This window comes from Myiozetetes cayanensis, unplaced genomic scaffold, assembly GCF_022539395.1.
Source record: "Myiozetetes cayanensis isolate MyiCay16 unplaced genomic scaffold, myiCay2020 scf15, whole genome shotgun sequence".
NCBI lineage: Eukaryota > Metazoa > Chordata > Aves > Passeriformes > Tyrannidae > Myiozetetes > Myiozetetes cayanensis.
In genome coordinates this window covers 8,918,920-8,936,827 of record NW_026087159.1, presented here as the reverse complement: position 1 = coordinate 8,936,827, position 17,908 = coordinate 8,918,920, and the positions used below count along the sequence as shown (strand labels likewise).

Genomic DNA, 17,908 nt, shown 5'->3' with positions numbered 1-17,908 from the left:
ATCTTTCAAGTAGTTTATTGAGGTGTCAATGAAGCTAGCCCTTTTGGATGATCATCTGAACACAAGGAAAAGTGAGAACAGACTCTTTCCAGAGTCAAAGTTAAACTGCTGTTCCATAACAAGCCCTGAGCAGTCCTGGCTTCCCCTTCTTCCCCAGCCTTGTAAGGCCAAGTTCAATTCTCAAAGAGAGGTGAAGTTTCAACATATTCTATATTGCACTCTAAGGCTGGCCATCCATTTGCAATAGGGTCATGATTTACTACTGAACTTAATTAAGCTGCTAAGGGCAGTTTAAGACTTCATCTTCCTTGGCTGTATTGTAAATTACAAGAAATCAGAAGCCGTCTTCCAGCAGGGAAAGAGTGGTGTAATTTGTCCCTGCTTCCACAATTATTCTTTTTTTGTTTGGATTTGCCAGTTTATAAAAGTAAGGAACATGCATATTTATTTTACCTTAGTTTATTGACTTTCAAATCGCACTACTGAAAGTTGGTAATTATCATTTCCTCCTTACGCTAGCCTGGATAAAGTTGTTGCATTAAAATATGCTACCTGTATTTTGCTGTGAATGTAATCGGTGTCATTTGGGAAATGTGATGAGATATACATAATTAAGTCTGACTTCTTATCACAGTTTGTTACCATCAAAACCCTCCATAATAGATGCATTCAATAATACAGAGAGTGAAGTAGCTATTTACATATTACCTTGTGTTGCCTGACTGTGGGTGTCAGAAACTCTGGAAATCGAGACTGTATATCATACCTTCTGTGTCCCACTGTTTTGCAGCCCAGATATGCCAAAGTTTCTTCACAGTAGCTCCCAGAGGATCACCTGCCTTGTGTACAAGAGCTGATTCAGTTCTCAGTGCAATTAATCAGCATCTTTTCCAAAAATTTCATATCCTGCACAGAGAGGTCTCGTGCTCAGTGTACTCAACCTTTTCCTCCTACTGCTTTTAGAAAAAGGGAAAGGATTATGTTAATAGAGCTAAGGCCTAACAGGCTTTAAGACTTATTATTCTATGTACTCTTCCTGCATAGATTATGAGTGGCATCCCTTTTCTGGGCTAGGAATTTCTTTTCATATAAACCAGAGTAACTGAGTCCACACTTTCATTACAGATGACTTGTTAGTATTGATTCTAGTTGATAAATAGAGGGGAAGGAGGCCAGATAAAAGAGAAATTCTTTGCCTTGCTGTTGATGCATAGAAGGGAGAAAGCACACAGAGGTAAAGCTTCTTCATGGATGCCAAGGGGATGCCAGGAAGGCACACTTGAATGGCTTCACATAGTAAATTAAGGATTGTAATAAGGAACATAAAGTTTTTGCTTGTGATGCTTTGAAAGGTGTGGTAATGTGGTGATAAAACAACCAAAACAATTTGTTTTCTCTTTTCCAGTTTTGACCTTGTGGCTGTTGGAGGAATCTCTGTCACTCTAGTTTTTGACAGATCTCCTTTCATATCTGAAAAAAGAACACTTTGGTTGCCTTGGAATAGATTTATCATTGTAGACAAAGTTGTAATGCAAAGAACAGAGTTGGACACACCATCTTGTGACATCAGTAGTTTTATCAGCCCAAACCCAATTGTACTCCCTTCCCCCTTGACAGCATTTGGAGGGTCCTGTCCTGAAAGAGGAACTGTTATCCCAGAGCTTCAGGTAACGAAAAGACTTTCAAATGAACAATTTGTTCTGTTGCAGAACCAAGGATAGACAATTTTAGAAGGTGAAATCAAACAGTGAGCAAATAACTGCTGAAATGTCATTCACTTGGCAGAGTAACACCAATGGATATCTCTTTAGTACTCTTTAACAAGATGCTTTTGTCTTTTTTCTTTCTTTAATTTTTGTTAATATTTAAAAGTGCTTTATTTCTGATCTCCAAGTAGAAAAAAGTGGGGAGTCCTAACATGATTTAGTATTGAAACCCTGATTTATTTATCATGATGCACAAAACCATTCCTAGTTACAGATGAACAGTACAATTTCCCCATACATCAATATGAGACATTACCCAAGATGCTTTGAAGATTCTTAGGTGTTTCATCTGCTCACATCTTCTAGTTCTTTACAATGGCATGTCTGGCTATATATTAGATTCTTGGGTTTTATTACTTTCTTTGCAAGGTAGAGCAATTTTAACATGATCTTTAGAATTATTTTTTTTATATAAATGTCTTTTTTGACACTCCCTTAAGTGTTTAGAAGTAATTTCTAAATTAACCTTGTAATCAACTGTTCTTTTACTTGGGACTTAAAAGAGGTTGTGTGAGTTGAAAACCCAAAACAAATACAGCTACACAAGTTTCGGGTCGTGTTAACCTCCTTAATTTATATTATGTTGTTGGAGCAGTTAGAGTTTAAACAATAAGTCCTTAGGGTTCTCTTTTTATTTCACTGAACAAGTCTGGAAGAGTCTTGGAGGCTACCTGTAGACATGGGTATTTCCAAACTTTGCTCTTTTCATCGTAAAACTGTTGCTGCTTTTTATTCTACGTGTAAAAGCCCTCTGGTTGAACTCAATTATGTCTAAACACCTCCATACCTTTCATGCTTTATCCAGTGGATGGCCATAGTGTTGCTTCACAGAACGTACTAAGTGAAACTAATGAACATAAATTAAGAATAAGTGCTGCACACCAGCAAGAAAAAACTGGGTCACAGTACTCCACGTGAGGTATGCCTGGGTCTGCTTTCAACAGCGAGGTACCCTAAGATGCAGTCTACTCAGAAAGAAACCACACCCAGTTGGGGTTTTTTTTCAGTCATTGGGGGTTCTTAGAGTGTTAGGTTTCATGGTACCGTACTTGGAATTGAACAAAAAGTAACCAAGAATAATAGGAGACAGAGATATATTAGCATGCATTAATGCATGAATATTTCTTCCTGTTTTTCTAATAAAAAATGAGAAGGGATGTCAGATGTATGACAGAGAGGGCAGCTGGGATGTCAGCAGGAAAGAAGGGGAACACTGCAAATCAGGAACAGTAAAGGGAGCAGGATTTCCCTGGCAACACTACATTTCATATGTTGAAACGACAAGTGCTGGCAGGCCTCCAGCTGTACTGCAGCAATGCTGTGACACTGATACTGTTGCAGTGTGTAAATAAAATTGTTTTGAAAGTGAAGTAACCTATTGTTAAACAAGAAAAATTTAAAAACTCTGAAATACAAACAAAGCTGTTTGTCGTTTTCCGAGTGTGATGAATTGAACATTGTGACAGGTTGACTCATTGTTACAGAAATGCATTAAAATCATTAACCTTATTAAGCACAGTCTAGTTTTCAAGTGGCTTTTGAGTTACTGCAGTAGCATCTCCAAGAAGCCGTTCTCATTTCTTGCTTGCTCTTCCTTGCAGTCTGTCCCAGAGCAGCTCGTTTCTCACAGGAGATCACAAGAGCTAAATCCTTTTTGTAGCTCCAAGGCCCACATCATTCAAAAGGTCAAGGCCAAATTTCTTTTTTCCACTGACAAGCTTAGTGTCTTCGCAGTCCTTCTAGTTGCTGAGGGCCTATCTCCATTGCAGTGGGAATTGATGCTACCCCACAGTGGGCATATCCAAGCTTGCTTTAATCCAAGTGATTCAGACAGCGGCACTGGCAGCAGGGCCCTGGGACTTGAGTTCTGTTGTACACCCCAGGGACCTACCTGTGAGCGAGATGACTCTGATGCTCAGGCTGTTTCATCCTCCCTGCTGTGTGTCCCCAGTTAGCTTGTTAGGCTCCTAACGCTGGGCCTTCATAAACCATCCCCCTTCTTACTGGAGCTTAGCCTGACTGCAGAGGCGATGCTTTAGCAGGAAGGCTTGTTTTCTTTCTTAGCACTCCCCAGGTTAGAGTTATTGCCTCCAAAGCAGGATAGTATCTTCACATCATAGTTATGATAGAAAGTACGTGTGTATTTAAAGAAAGGATTTAATTGTATTCTGGTTGAGAACATTTATTAAGTAAACCAAGTAAGGAAGGCAATGTAAAGCTGTAGAGCTTGTATATAAAAATATGTGCACAGATACAGTATTTGGTCCCTAGTAGATAAGAGTAAAGCATCAGAGGAAGAGGCTCTTTATCAAACAGACTGCCATCCAGTAAGTGGCCCAAGCAGTGTCTGCTGTTGGACATTTTGTAATGTGCCTGACTGCTGAAATAAACACAGAATGTATCAGTATTTTGTGTGGTACTGTGTTCACGTCGTGATTGGGAAACACGTAATAATTACCTGCTGTTATTATTACAAATTTGCATTTTTCTTTGCTATTGATATAATGATGTCGGGTTTTTTCCAAGGTGGTCCAAGAGGAAATTGCAATTCCTTCAAGTTTTGTGAAGCTGAGTTACCTCAGCAGTCGGACACCGGGGTACAAAACTTTGCTGCGCATCATTTTGACGCACACAACCATCCCTTCTGGAATGACAAAAGTCCATCTGATAGTTGCTGTTGAAGGACGTCTGCTTCAGAAATGGTTTCCTGCTGCAGCCAATTTGGTATACACATTTGCCTGGAATAAGACAGATATATATGGACAGAAGGTTTCTGGTCTGGCCGAGGCAATGGGTATGTAGAATCACCTTGATGTAAGCAAAAGCACTCACCCACATCAAGCCAGGAAAATACAGCAAATAAATTTTGTTGCTGCACTTACATTCTTTTAAATCAAATGCCTCTTTAGCTACTAAAGTGACTTGTATGATTTCCTGAGAACATTTATTTTCTTGTTCTTCCAATGTCATCTTTCTAATTTAATCAATTTGAAAATCCCCTTTTCCCTCAGAGAATGGTTATGTACTAACGGCATTATATTCAGCTGTCTTTGTTTTTGAATGTTACTTTGAATATGACCTTTGGTGTGTCATTGTTTCTGTCATTTTTTGGCCGTGACATTTAAAATGTCATTTCCGCTTAGGGTTTGCAAAATTCTAACTTTTAGGCATCCTTTCTTACTACATTTTATGTCCCCAACAGTTAAAACTAATTGATTTGTTGTTTAAAGATGTTTATACAAAAATCTTTGTGTTTCGTAGACTTTGTTCAGCAAGCAGCACAAGCTATTGTGACAATTGCTACAGAAGTTCTGTCTGTGCAAATAGATTTTTTTTTTTAGCCAGCATTTTTTTCATTAATGTCATGATTTGGGGTTTTTTAAGGGCTTTTCATTTTTTTAATTGAATATGAGGTTGTGTTGCTTAACGGACTAATCTTATAGGTACTTTGTATTAGAATTATTTATTTTACCAGCAAAGCTTAGTATTGTGAATAAACCCTATTCACTTCCATAGCAGTTCTGTTTACTTTTTACATCAGGGCAATTATGACAAGCAGCATTGGTAGATCAGGCTATAAAGCAAGGATAGCTATAGCAACATGGGGCCATCCACCCTCACAAAGGGATATGCCTCATTCCATATATCTCATATATGAAAATGCTGTTCTCAGCAGCAGCCAGAAGCTCTCCTCGGGATCTGTTGTGTTGTCCATGCAGGCAGAGTGCCTGCAAAGTGGCCTGTACGAAACCAAAAGGTGCCATCCAGGCTTTGCAAGCCCTGCAGCTCCCAGATCATCTGTTCCCATATGCTCCCAGACAGGGAGTCTGTGAGGTGGGTGCGTGGAGAGGCGACAGGAGAAGGTAGGATTAGAGCACTTTCCTGGTCATTCCTTGTTAGAGAATGATGCAGGCGTAGACATGGATGACCATGAAGGTTTATGAGACCAAAATGTGGAGTGGGATTTACATCATGCCTTGCACATAGAAATATATCAGAAAACAAGAAGCTTTTCCTAGAGCTGTGGTCCTACAGTCAACAGATACAGCGCAGACTGCTACCTGAAGGGACATTCCCATGTTCTCTCATTACCCCTGGGCCCTCACTCACATTCATTTTATCACGAAATGAGCCAGATAAGGAACAAATTCAGCTGAAAACTGAAGCAACCAGGAAATAAGTGATACATTTTCAGCTTCATTAGTTTCTTGATCTGCTATGAATGCTAGTTTAGAAGCTCAGGTCTTCTCATTCCAGCCACAGCTCACACATTACATTGGCCTAAAGGATCCAAACTCCACCCTTGGCGCCAGGTGTCCAGAATTGCTGCCTTATCCATCCTATCTGCATCTGATCTTCTACATCTGGCTCACATCTGCAGAAGGATGAGCAACTTTTTGATAATGTCAGTCAGGGAGGGTTCTGAACATCCTGGCTATGGCACGTGGTGGGGAGCAGGAGAGCCTTTGTGAGGGGGCAGACCCAGCCTTGGCCCAATGTAGCTACTGGTCCCTGACAGTGTTTTCGCAGTGAAGGAAGGTATTAAGTGGGTTGTTGGCACATATTTGTGCAAAACCAGGAACAAAAAATATTCCAGCTTGTCCTTTGGCACTCCCATGGGTGATCAAGCAGCACCAGATGGGTCATGAGGCTTTCTCTCAGCACAGCTACTTGTGCCCTGTGTCCAGAGGCTGTCACTGCACGTTGTCACTAATGTATTTGAGAGGGAACAGTTGAGTGTGGTGCTCCCATAAGAGTCCCCTAGTGATTGTGAAGTGTAGTATGTAGTCTGGGCTTTAAAACATTTTAATTCAAATACATAACATCTCATGAAATGATACTGTAGTTAGTTTCCCACATTAGAAGTAGATCAGCTCAATGTGTTTAAATATGAATAAGGCTTACACAATAGTGCTGGATAACAACTTTTAAATTATTTAATTGGTGCTTAATTTTTTTTCTTTTTCTTAAAGTTTAGGTTAATTATGCTTCTTTCAAAATAGAAGCAAAAATCTTGGTATTTTAAAGTGCATTGCTAGCATGCTTTGTTAGATTCCAATAAAGCTTTATTTAATTTGACACACTGTTGGGACCTTTATCTGCATCCATTATATGAATTTTTGTCGAAATAATTTCCTCTGCCAGTATATTACCAATATTTAATAATGCATTCTGTTCAGTTTTCATTTTAATTAAATTAAATTGCAGCAGGTTGTAGCCCTGGAACTCAGGATTATAACCATCTGCTTTTGGTTTTGTAAATACTATAAACATCTATATTTTTATTCAGGGTTATTGACAGCAGTGATCACATAACCAGTTACAGAAAACAAGACTTTCTGAGCATATTTCCACACACATGAGGTTATGTTTAAATTTGTAGGAGAAATATTTGCTGACATGTGTCTAGTCCTCAAGCCCCTCACAAGAGGCCATTTTCTCGGAGCAACAACTGAGATGACAAAGTCGCATATTTTTGTTCTGAATAAAAAAGCACCATGTGGATGTTGACAGACAAAACCTTGGTGGTGAAGTCTATGTCCCTTTGTAATTTAATATAAGAAAAAGATTTTAGTCAAATGCTCCATAAATTAATACTTCTGGATAACTCCATACAGGCTCCATCTTACTCCTGCAAGCCCTTTCATCTCACACAGCAGCACCAAGTGGTCTGCAAGGACAAACCCTCGTGGGGGTGAAAGTACTCCAGCTCTCCAACAGCCCCACACCTTCTCTGTTTGTTACTCTACTTGGTGTTTTGCTTGAGTTCATTTTATTCATTGTTCAAAGAAGATAGATGCTGATAAGTACAAATATTTCAAGAGAGGTTAAAGTAGAGGTTACTGTCCTGGTTAATTGCGTCTTTTATTTCTTGCCTGTATTTTGGCTACAGGCCTTCAACTGTGGCACTACTAGCCAATTATTGTTCATACTTCTAAATAGTTGCATGAAAAGAATAGGTTTTTTGGTACAAATTATTTCAGTAGGTCTTTTGAAATCCATTTTGAGACTGCAAAGAACTGTACGTGCTGGCTGTTAGGGTCCAAAACCATAGTCACTACAGATCACATTCATCCAGTGAAGCCTCAGTCACCTCAAAAAAGTGCTATAAATTAATTTGACCAGAAAGTAACACCCCACAATGAGGGTAACCTGACTGAGATTTTTAATTTCACCTACAAAATTACATTTTTCAAAACCTACCCCTAACAAAATACTTATTTTTTCAAGTGGCGCTGCAATCACCCTGTTGACTTACAATTATTATGCTTTGCCTTGATTACTTTGCATGCAAAATGACTGATAGGAAATTTTCATGGATGATACATCAGGATCTCCAATTAGATGGTTCAGGAGACCCTGCTTTAAGATCACACAGATATTTCTTTTTGGAGCATAGATGTCATTCATCATAAATATGTCTTAAGTATGCACAAAAACATTGTTATAGACACACAGAGTGTACGTCCACATGTGTGTCACTGGTGAGAGGGGACAAAAAGGCAGCTGGGCAAAATAACTGTGAGCTTTTTAGAAAGGGGCTGATAACCTCTAGAGGGTATTTGGCAGCTCAGAAACATCAGCTACAGGCAGGGAATAGCAGGTGCTTTGCGGTGTTAACTACAGTCCTGGTAAACACGGCACAGCGGATCCATTGGCACGGGCTCCCAGACAGTGGAAATTGTTATGCCTCCCTCGCCCCAGCTCTCAGCACGGTCCCTTCCAGCAGCTGATGAACTGTCCTGTGGGGCTGTATCGGGTCATTGAGCCAGGCTGAGGGACTGCCTTATAGAGCTCTGCTTTTTTCAACTGCACACATCTCACCCAGGATTGAAGGTGTTAAAGGCATGACTGGAGTAAAGATGCTAATGTGTAGGTGGCAAGTGTGAGGTTGCTTCACAGGAAAAATCTGCCCTTTATCTTCTGTCTGCATTAACACCTAGAAAACAATGTGTTGGGTTACTGAACCTTGATGACTCATCCTAGCTCAGGATGTGGCTGTTCCATGGAAGTTCCATGCCCTCACTTGGGCTCTCAGCCCAGGGAAGCACCCAGAAGCATCACTAGTGTTGGTTGTGAGAGCTCCTGTAACAGAAAAATTGGACAAAGTGGCTTTTGGACTCTCAAATTGAAACCTGAAATGTTCAAAACGTACAATATTTACAGTACCGAAGGAGATGTGATTTTTACAAGTCAGAGTTTAGCTGCAAAAACAAGATCTTTCTCCTGAAATGGTGGAGCAGCTCTAGAGCTGTTGCTGTAAGGAACAGCTTTCACTTTGCTATAAAACATTTATCTTACAATAACAAGTGCTCCCTGCTAGGGCTGGTAAAAATATTTTCATTGCCTCCCCTAATGGAATTTAGATGGTATTAGAACTATTTATGGTTTAAGTAAAGTATACCTAAGGCTGCTACATAGAAAAAGTGAAAAGAAACTATTAAAAATGCCAGAAAACGGGGGGGGTTAATATTTTTTTTTATTTTGTATCTTAAAATATTTTGAAAGACATTTTTATTTTGGAAATGTTGAACTATCTCAGTATTTCCTAGGTCAAATTTTGGAATTTGGTGTCAATATTCTTCCTTTATGAATAAGTTTCACTGAAATCTAATAAGGTTAAGTAAAGGATATAAATCATTTTTTTAAAAAAGGTTGGTATTTTAGAGAAACCAAAAATTTTAAGAGTTTTTTTTAATTTGATTTACTGAAGTACTAAAGGAAAGGGATTTTGGTCAATCTGAGTGCCCCCAAAACCCACCACCCTTAGGGAAATTCAAGATTTTTCAGCAGGTATTTTGGTGGTGTGCAAGCCTGGTAAGATAAATATATAATTCTAGAAATGCTCAGCTTGTAGATCCATTTCTGCCTAACTATAATATTTACAATCAGCAAACAAATTAAAACCATTTTGTTTTAGCATGGATTCTTTTTTTATTTAAGCTGTTATTCAGGTAATTAGCAGAAATGCAATAAACAATCAAGTCAGGAGTCATTGGAGGAGATTTATGAAATCCATAACTGATACAACAGACAATTTTCTGCTTTGAAACAGTAGTAACTGTAGCTGTAATAACATACTAATCTCTTAAAACCCTTTTTTCAAAAAAATACCATTCAACAATAGCAATCAGGCAGAGCAAAATTAGTGGCATCATTACTTGACAGATGAATATCAGAACGTGGAATGAAAAACTGTCTAGCAGTTCACAGAGGAAAAAGTAGACTGAGAGCTCTCTAATTATTTGTTTGCAGTGTCAGTGGGATATGAATATGAAACATGTCCTGATTTTATTCTGTGGGAGAAGAGAACAGTAATCCTTCAAGGCTTTGAAATGGATGCTTCAAATCTGGGCGGCTGGTCTATAAACAAACACCATGTATTAAATCCACAAAGTGGTAAGTCCTTCCTTTATTAACTGGCCACGCATAAGAAGAATACAAATTTTGAAGGAATTAATTGTTCAGATTTTAAGCATTACACTTCCTAATGTGTAATCCTCTTTGACTCTGCACCCATGTTTATTGAGAGCTGAACTGTAAATGCCATCTGAAAGGATATTTTTAATGTTCTGGCTCCCAGGTATTAGGCATTAATATCACTGACTGTGGGGATCACATTGTGGTCGTTTGGGTGGGAAAAGGGCTTGCTAATTTAGGTTCATTCACACAGAGCTGGTACAAAAGTGCCACATTTGAGGTCAGTTTGTGGTAGTATATTCTCAGTGAAGTGTCTACACACCTAATTCATCCTATGACTACCATCAGTAAGTAGCATCACAGCCTCTGCATGAACACAGAGCGGCCAAGTGAGAGGCAGCACTTCCGAAACCACACAGCCAGTCTGGTGTGCAGAAGCTTTCGTGGCTGCCTACTCTGTGGAGAAGCACAGTAAGTTACTCCTCAGTACAAGCAACCCAACACCTTTCAAAGCATTGGGGAAAAAAAAACTGTAAATGCCTTTGATGTCAACATTAACCCTGCAAAGAGATTCTTCACGCATGGAGACTTGAATCCCCTGGCTTTTATTTTATACCTGCTGGGGGGGGGTCTTTTCCTCCGTTAACATCTATGATGAGGAACCAGTGTGATTAAATTATTAAAACAATACCTGTAGGTAAATTATGGTAACTAGAAATATATGGGTTTGCCAGTAAACACTGTCCAGGAAAAGAGAAACTTGGGGTCAGATTTCAGCACTTATAAATCAGCAGAGTATTGAATTCAGTAAAGTTCTCTCGATTTGCTCCAGCTGAGAGTCGATCCACTAAAATCTATTTCCATCTGCAAACTTCTGTTGATGAAGATTCATGCACAGATATATGGCTTTCAGGTTTTTACAAGTTCTGTAGCTGAATGCGCAGCTACAGTATAAATATTCCAAATACAAAAGGTCAGATTTAGTTTGTAAATTAACTGGATTTCTGTTTTGATTTAAAATAGTTTGACATTTTAAACAGCAGTTCTTTCATATCCTGTCTTATTGGTTTGTATAGATTGTCTCTTTTAAATGCCAGCTATTGACATTTAACACAAAGAGAAATCTGACCTCAGTCAGCTGAGCCCCCAACTGTGAGCCCCATAGTCTGCTCCTTAGTGCCAATTTACCACTTGCATAGTTTAATTTCAAGACTAAATTGCTGGCAGTAACTCCAATTTATGTGACTATCTCCTAACCGCAGTGGTTACTACCATAATTCACCCCATAGGCACTAACATGTTCCGAGATTTTGTAAAGTGTGCAATTATAATCCGAGCAGGGCTAAATCATTGCTTTCCTGAGCACGGGGGATGTGCTGACAAATTGCTTCCTGTCCCTGTCTCAGCTGTGCGGCTGAGAATGCCAGAGAGCACTGACCTGTCAGCCTCCTGCCACCTCCTCTCAAATCATCTGGGCTGTGCCCACTGCATGAATGGGGAACGTGCAGCTTCTGGTACCTGCTCCTTTTCCTCAGATATTCCCACTGTTCTGGACACGATCGAGGCTGAAGTCGGGGGAAGCTGCCGAACATTTTTGTCCATCGCTTGCAGAGACACGATTTGGGGAGGGGAGGGCATGAGCACATCTGACTTGAAATCAGGAGGTCTCTTCTGGTCACAGTTTGTATGTCAGAACATCTGCAGGGAGGGTGACAAAGCCCAGGCAGAGCTCGGTGATGTCTCAGATGTTGCTGATTGTTATAATGGGCTTTGAGCATGCACACCTGGCTCGTGTATAAGAACTGGAAAAGCAGTGAAGGGCAGAAAAACAATTACTATAGCAAAGCTAGTGCTCATCTAACTCATATATTAATAGCCTGTTGCTCATTTAAGCAACAAAACCGAATAATGAACTGTGTTAACCAAAAAAATAAAAATAGCAAGTGTGCTTGTGGTCTTATCTAGAAACAAGTGAACTCTCTTCCATTTCAGATATACAAAATGGGCTTTAAATAAGAACAAGAATGTGATTCAAACTTAGAATTATATATTTCAGACTTATCTCCATACCACCATATGAAAAGCATTGGGTAGCCTTCTTGAGTCTGAATATATTGAGATTTTTCAGTTTTAAATGAAGCATCCCCTCTGGTTTTTGGAAGGATGAAACTTGCATGGTTTTGGAACACTGTCACTGGATTAACTGTAAAAACTGCACTGGAACACAACATTCTTGATTGCAAATTACAATTTCATTTTCAAACTAAACCTAGAAGCACTTTGGTTAACTAGTTCTAAAGAGCTTATATTAACTTCAGCCACTGAGCCTGGTCTCCCAGCAGGTCTGTTGCTGTGCACGACGTTCCTGCTCAGAGCCAGGGTAGATATTCTCTCTCTCCCCATGAAGGCTACTCATTTTAGAGATGTTACAAAATAAGCCAAGTGCAACAGAGAAATTGTAAAAAGAAATAGATGTAATTTTGCAGACTTGCACTTCATAGCCCAGTCTAAGCTGTGAAGGTACAAGTATTGGCATGCAGAAACCTTAGCAAGTGAAAACTGTGTTCTACTGCCAGATGTAAGGATTTACAAAAAGAAAGAAAGAATGAAAAAAAAGATGTCTGATTCCAGCAGACTAGATGTGAAACAACAAATACTGTTCCAATGTGGCTGTCACTGGAAACTCAAGCTTTTTAAAAGTATGCAGTTTTGCATCAGTCTGGCTGTTGGATTACCAGAGGATCACATCCTGTTCTCAGCTATACTCTGCTGCTCTTTTCCTGCTTTTTTTTTTTCCCATCCAGTTTGGAGGTTTGATCACTTCTAATTTGTGGCATTACTAGAGTTTAATGCTTTCTGGTACAAAGGTTTCGGTCAGTTTGGAAGATCATCAAGGCATTTCTCATAATCAAGAAGGGAACAGATACCATAAATATTAGTTCCTGCATAGAGTCCTTTTAAAGACACTTGTATCTCATGAATACAAATGAATGTGCTATTAACCGATTTTTCAGAGTATTATTTAAATTAAATTTTCCTTCTGATGGGCAAGTTGTATTGATTCCATTTTTATTTATCTGGGGCAAGGAGGATTAATTTTGCAGAGACTTTATGCTTTAAGGTAATTTCAACTCCAGTGCAACACAGCATCAACTAAAATTAAAGCAGCAGCTCAAAATCCTGAAATTAAGCACATGCTTGCATTTATTGACAGCAAAACATATTCTCTAGAGTCCTCATTATTTACTGGCATTTGTATGAGACCGTTGAAAGATTACCTTTACATTGTTAATTTCAGACAAAGGGCAGCATCTTCATTTCATAGTATTTTTATCCAGTGTATAAAGGAGAATATTGCCATTCATTTCACTGGCATATTTCCAGGATGCTTTTTTTAAGCCAACATTCAAACAAATCTATGTATTCTGTCCTCTATTGTTCAGAAATCATTTTTTGAAAATATAATTCCCTTCAAAATAGCTGTGGTAGTGCTCAGTAATTTCTAAGGTGAATTTTAGTTTCAGATTTACCTGAAAGCCACAAAAATTAGTTTTAAACAAAAGTTGATAGAGACAATACATAAATTCATTTGCCATACTTTGGGAAAACTCAGACATGTCTCAACATGTTCTTCCTGCATTGTCTAGAATATACTCATTTCCCAGCTTAACAGTCCTTCAAAAAGTAAATTCCCTTGTGTTTATTTCTTTAATTGTGCCACTTTTCTGGTGAAGTACTGGGCTTCTCAAGGGAAAAAAGAGATTTTGCACTGGAGTCTAAAAGAACACCTTTCCATTCAGCAATAGCCAAATTCTTTCATTCACTTTATCATAAAGATACTTCTTAAATATGTTACCACATTGTTAGTTAAAATAAATACTGTAGCAATCAGCTTGAGAAAATACATCTTTGTACTGGTTCTGGTGTCACCAGCCTAGTAAATGGGAAGACTTTCAACAATGTATGGTGCAGAGCAGGGCTAAAATACTGGCACACTTAATTTATTCCTGCTGGTAAGGCATTCACTTGTGCCTCAGAATTGTTCCTTGACTCTTAACTTGGCTTTGCTGCACTTGCACCATTTTCATATACCATGAAGGACTCACATTTAAATTTGAATATTGATTTTGTACTGCCACTCAGTGCTCTTTTGTGAAAAATGCATAGTAGTCCTGCTATTAATTTCCTTTAATTAAATATTCAAACTGCCCAAGAAATTCCTCTGCTACCTAATAAAAATTTATGAATAAAATGAATATTAAAGTAGTAATCCCCAAGAAATCAGATAGCACTGCAATTAACAGTCAATTTGTTAGAGCATTAACCAACCATGAGTTCTACTCATGATGTTGGCTTTTAAAATAACCACTAGCCACTAATGAACAAAATGGTGACAGAGAAACTGAGGAGGAACAAAATTGGAAGAGATTAGTGGAGTTTCTAAAAGATGAGATGTTTGTTGCTATTTTGGTAGTCTGGTTTTCCTAGAGGATTTCATAACCCCAAACTGCTGGATAGTTTAAATGCTGTACATTCACTCTTATTGTCTCTGTTTTCTTCCCTCCCCATCCCATCCTTTAGGAATTTTACACAAAGGAAATGGGGAAAACATGTTCATTTCCCAGCAGCCTCCAGTCATCTCCACTGTGATGGGCAATGGACACCAGAGAAGTGTCTCTTGCTCCAACTGCAACGGGCTCGCACTCAACAGCAAACTCTTTGCCCCTGTTGCCCTTGCTTCTGGCCCTGATGGGAGTGTCTATATTGGGGACTTCAACTACGTCAGACGGATCTTTCCCTCTGGAAACTCGATTGGCATATTGGAACTGAGGTAAAAAATTGATTCTCTTTCTCTGACCAGTGTCTGTAATCCGGGCTGTGATATGGCCATGAAAACTGCGGTGAGCTTTTATCCCTTGGGGCTTAGAGAAGCAGCCACGTCTAGTTGCCTTGTGACCATCTGTCTCATCAACTGTCAAACCAACTTACCAGAAAACTTACACTTACTTTAAGTCTCTGGTTAAGAAAGGACATATTAAGTGGCCTTTAGAACAGGTCTTGCATAATGGATTTCTGCAAATTGCAGAATTAATAAATAGAGATGGTTTTTCTTCTTAAGAGGTTTTTCATACATTTTCTCCAAAACTTAAAATATTCCATGAGGCATATTTTTGAAGAAAACCCCATAATTCAACAGCAAACATGCAGAGTATTGTGTCAGGTCACAGAAGACACAACTTACCCTGTTTAAAATTAATGCAATAAAACTGTTCCTCATGTAGCAGAGGACGTGGCTGAGTTTAAGCAGATGAGCAAACCTGGCATTGCCTGACGTGCCACAGGCTGGGCCTGTGCTGCTGTTAATGACTCCCCTGCAATTATGACTCCAGCTTCCCATTCCCTTTGAGGGCCACAGGGGAAGGCAAGAAAGATTTTGGACATTAATACATGAAATTTATTTCACTTAACACCCATGAATCCCCACCTAGCTAACATTGCTGGTGATGATTCTGTGTGCTGATTGTTCAGAATTAACTTGGCAATGTGCAGGTGGTGCAAAGGAAGCAGTCTGAGAGAAGGAAATAATACCCAGTAATGGGAAAAACAATGTTTTGTTAGTGGGATACAGCTCTGTGAGCAGTCAGGCAAAGAATACAGTTCTGTCAAAGACTAACACTTCTTGTCTTTTTCTTTTTTTTTAAACCTGAACTGATCTGTCCTTCTAGGAATAGAGACACAAGACACAGGTGAGTAAAACACAGACACTCTGATATGGGAACCATGTTTAAGGAAATAGTCTTGCAAAAGTCCTTTTATGACTCTGTATATAGAGAAACACTCTGAATTTAATAAATATAAATGTTAATAACTACAAATGTTAATCAAATTCACCTTTGTTTATAGTACTGTAGGTTTGATTCGTTCCCTTTGGAGAAATGAAGTCCCTCTAAAAATCAGTTTGCTGATCACCGAGCAGAGATGGAGAGGTTTAAACCTGAACATGGGGAGTGCATTTCACAGCTGTCACACTCATTTCACACGGTGTTTGAATGACCACAGATATAGGCGTCCGAGGAGACTGGAGTTTTAGCAACAAAGTAGTTAAAAAGGCTTCAGAAACACACAAGAGGACTTTAGTGGTTCTGGGATACTGCGAGCTTTAAAATCTGCCAGTTCCAGGGTGTGCATAGCAGAGCCCAGCACTGAGGATGCTGTGTCACGGCTCAGTCCTTGCTCCTTCAGCTAAAGACAAAAACAAGTGGCTTTCCCCCTTTCCAGCTGGCGTTTTAGCAGTGCAGTGTAGGGATTTGGTTAAAGGAACAAGCATTGCCCATTAGGCTTCTGCGACAGACGGTGAGGGAGTTGGTTACAACAACCCAGCTGCAGAAGTGATGTTGCACGCTAGAAAGAGACAGCAAGGCACTCTGTCTCCTTAGAAACAAACTTCTTAGCATTCCAGTATTAAATGAGATAAATAATCCAGCACTAGTACAACATCAAGCGATAACTTCATGGCATAGTAGGAAGAGGTGTGTCTGCAGCATGAGAGGACTGGTTAGAATTGCTTGCTTTACCCACAGAAATGCTATTGAACACTATAGATTATATACCAGATTATGTCACATCTCATATATTTTACAATTAAAAATTAAAAAGAAAGAATAATTCCTAGTTGGTAAGTGCAAGGTTCTGTTTTTTTAATTGGAAGGTTGTTTCCATTATCTTCTCACCAGAATCTTTGTAAACTAAAAAAAAAAAAAAAAAGGCAAATTTAATTTATTTTCTTTATAATGCAGTCAGAAAATGATTCAGCTTTTATGTTTAGAGGTTTCTCTTGGAAAGTAGTTTTTTTTAATACCTGTTCACTCATGCTAGTTTCTTGAGATGAGCTTAAACCTTAATTATATCAAGTTGTGACAATACTCAAGTACCCCAGCCCTATTAATTACAATAGTAATTGTCTCTGTCACTATTCTGTCTAAGTGAAATTTGTGGAAAATTGGAGTAAATCACTTGTAGTTAATGTAATCTTTGAGGTTATAGGGGATTAGTTGACAGTCTCACTGTATGTCATTTTGTGTGGCTGTAAAGGTCATAGTCATGGTAGAAATTTCTAGAATGCTCAAGGAAACATGTAGAAGCAATAACTGAAAGATGGCTCATGACAGTCCAGGCAGGAAAAGGCTTCAAAATCCAGCACCTCTACACAACTTTTAGTCCCCAAACAAGCAGGGAAAAGTGTTCTTTTTACCGGGTAAAAGAAAGTACGGCATAAAAGGGGGGAGTTTGGAGACCAGTAAACAGAGAGAGCCACTGGTCTTATTTGTGAGTGTTTAAAAGCAACTTACCCTCTTTGTTTTTCTTGTCATCAGCATTTTAATAAGATGTAACAAAGCTGTTTAATAACTGGTAAAAACAGAAACTAGACTTTGAGGTTATAGGGAAAAATTTAGTATAGAATAGTAATAACTACTCCTGAAAAGATTTATGGTAAATCCTAGTCAATTTCATACAGTTTTTAATAGAATAAATTAAATCAACTCAGATTTAGATCTGATTACGATCTTCTGTAACAACAGCAGGTATTTAATTGTCTTCCATTTTTTAGTAGTACTCTTTAAAGATTTTAGTATGCAAGGCTTTAAGCATAAACATGAAGAGTTTTCTAACAGCTGGTCTATTAAATGTAATGACAAGGATGACAGAAAATGTGTCGACAC

At 38.8% G+C, this 17,908-nt stretch overlaps 1 protein-coding gene across 5 annotated transcripts in view; it reads left to right on the top strand.

Moving 5' to 3' along the window:
• TENM1 (teneurin transmembrane protein 1) overlaps positions 1-17,908 on the top strand; it is a 303,243-nt gene that overhangs the window by 227,911 nt on the left and 57,424 nt on the right. For all 5 annotated transcript variants that reach the window (XM_050310928.1, XM_050310926.1, XM_050310927.1 and 2 more), the window contains 5 exons: positions 1,406-1,667; positions 4,293-4,560; positions 10,023-10,166; positions 14,769-15,018; positions 15,914-15,934. In XM_050310928.1, coding sequence (XP_050166885.1) covers positions 1,406-1,667; positions 4,293-4,560; positions 10,023-10,166; positions 14,769-15,018; positions 15,914-15,934 — 945 coding nt within the window. The remainder of the gene's footprint in view (positions 1-1,405; positions 1,668-4,292; positions 4,561-10,022; positions 10,167-14,768; positions 15,019-15,913; positions 15,935-17,908) is intronic.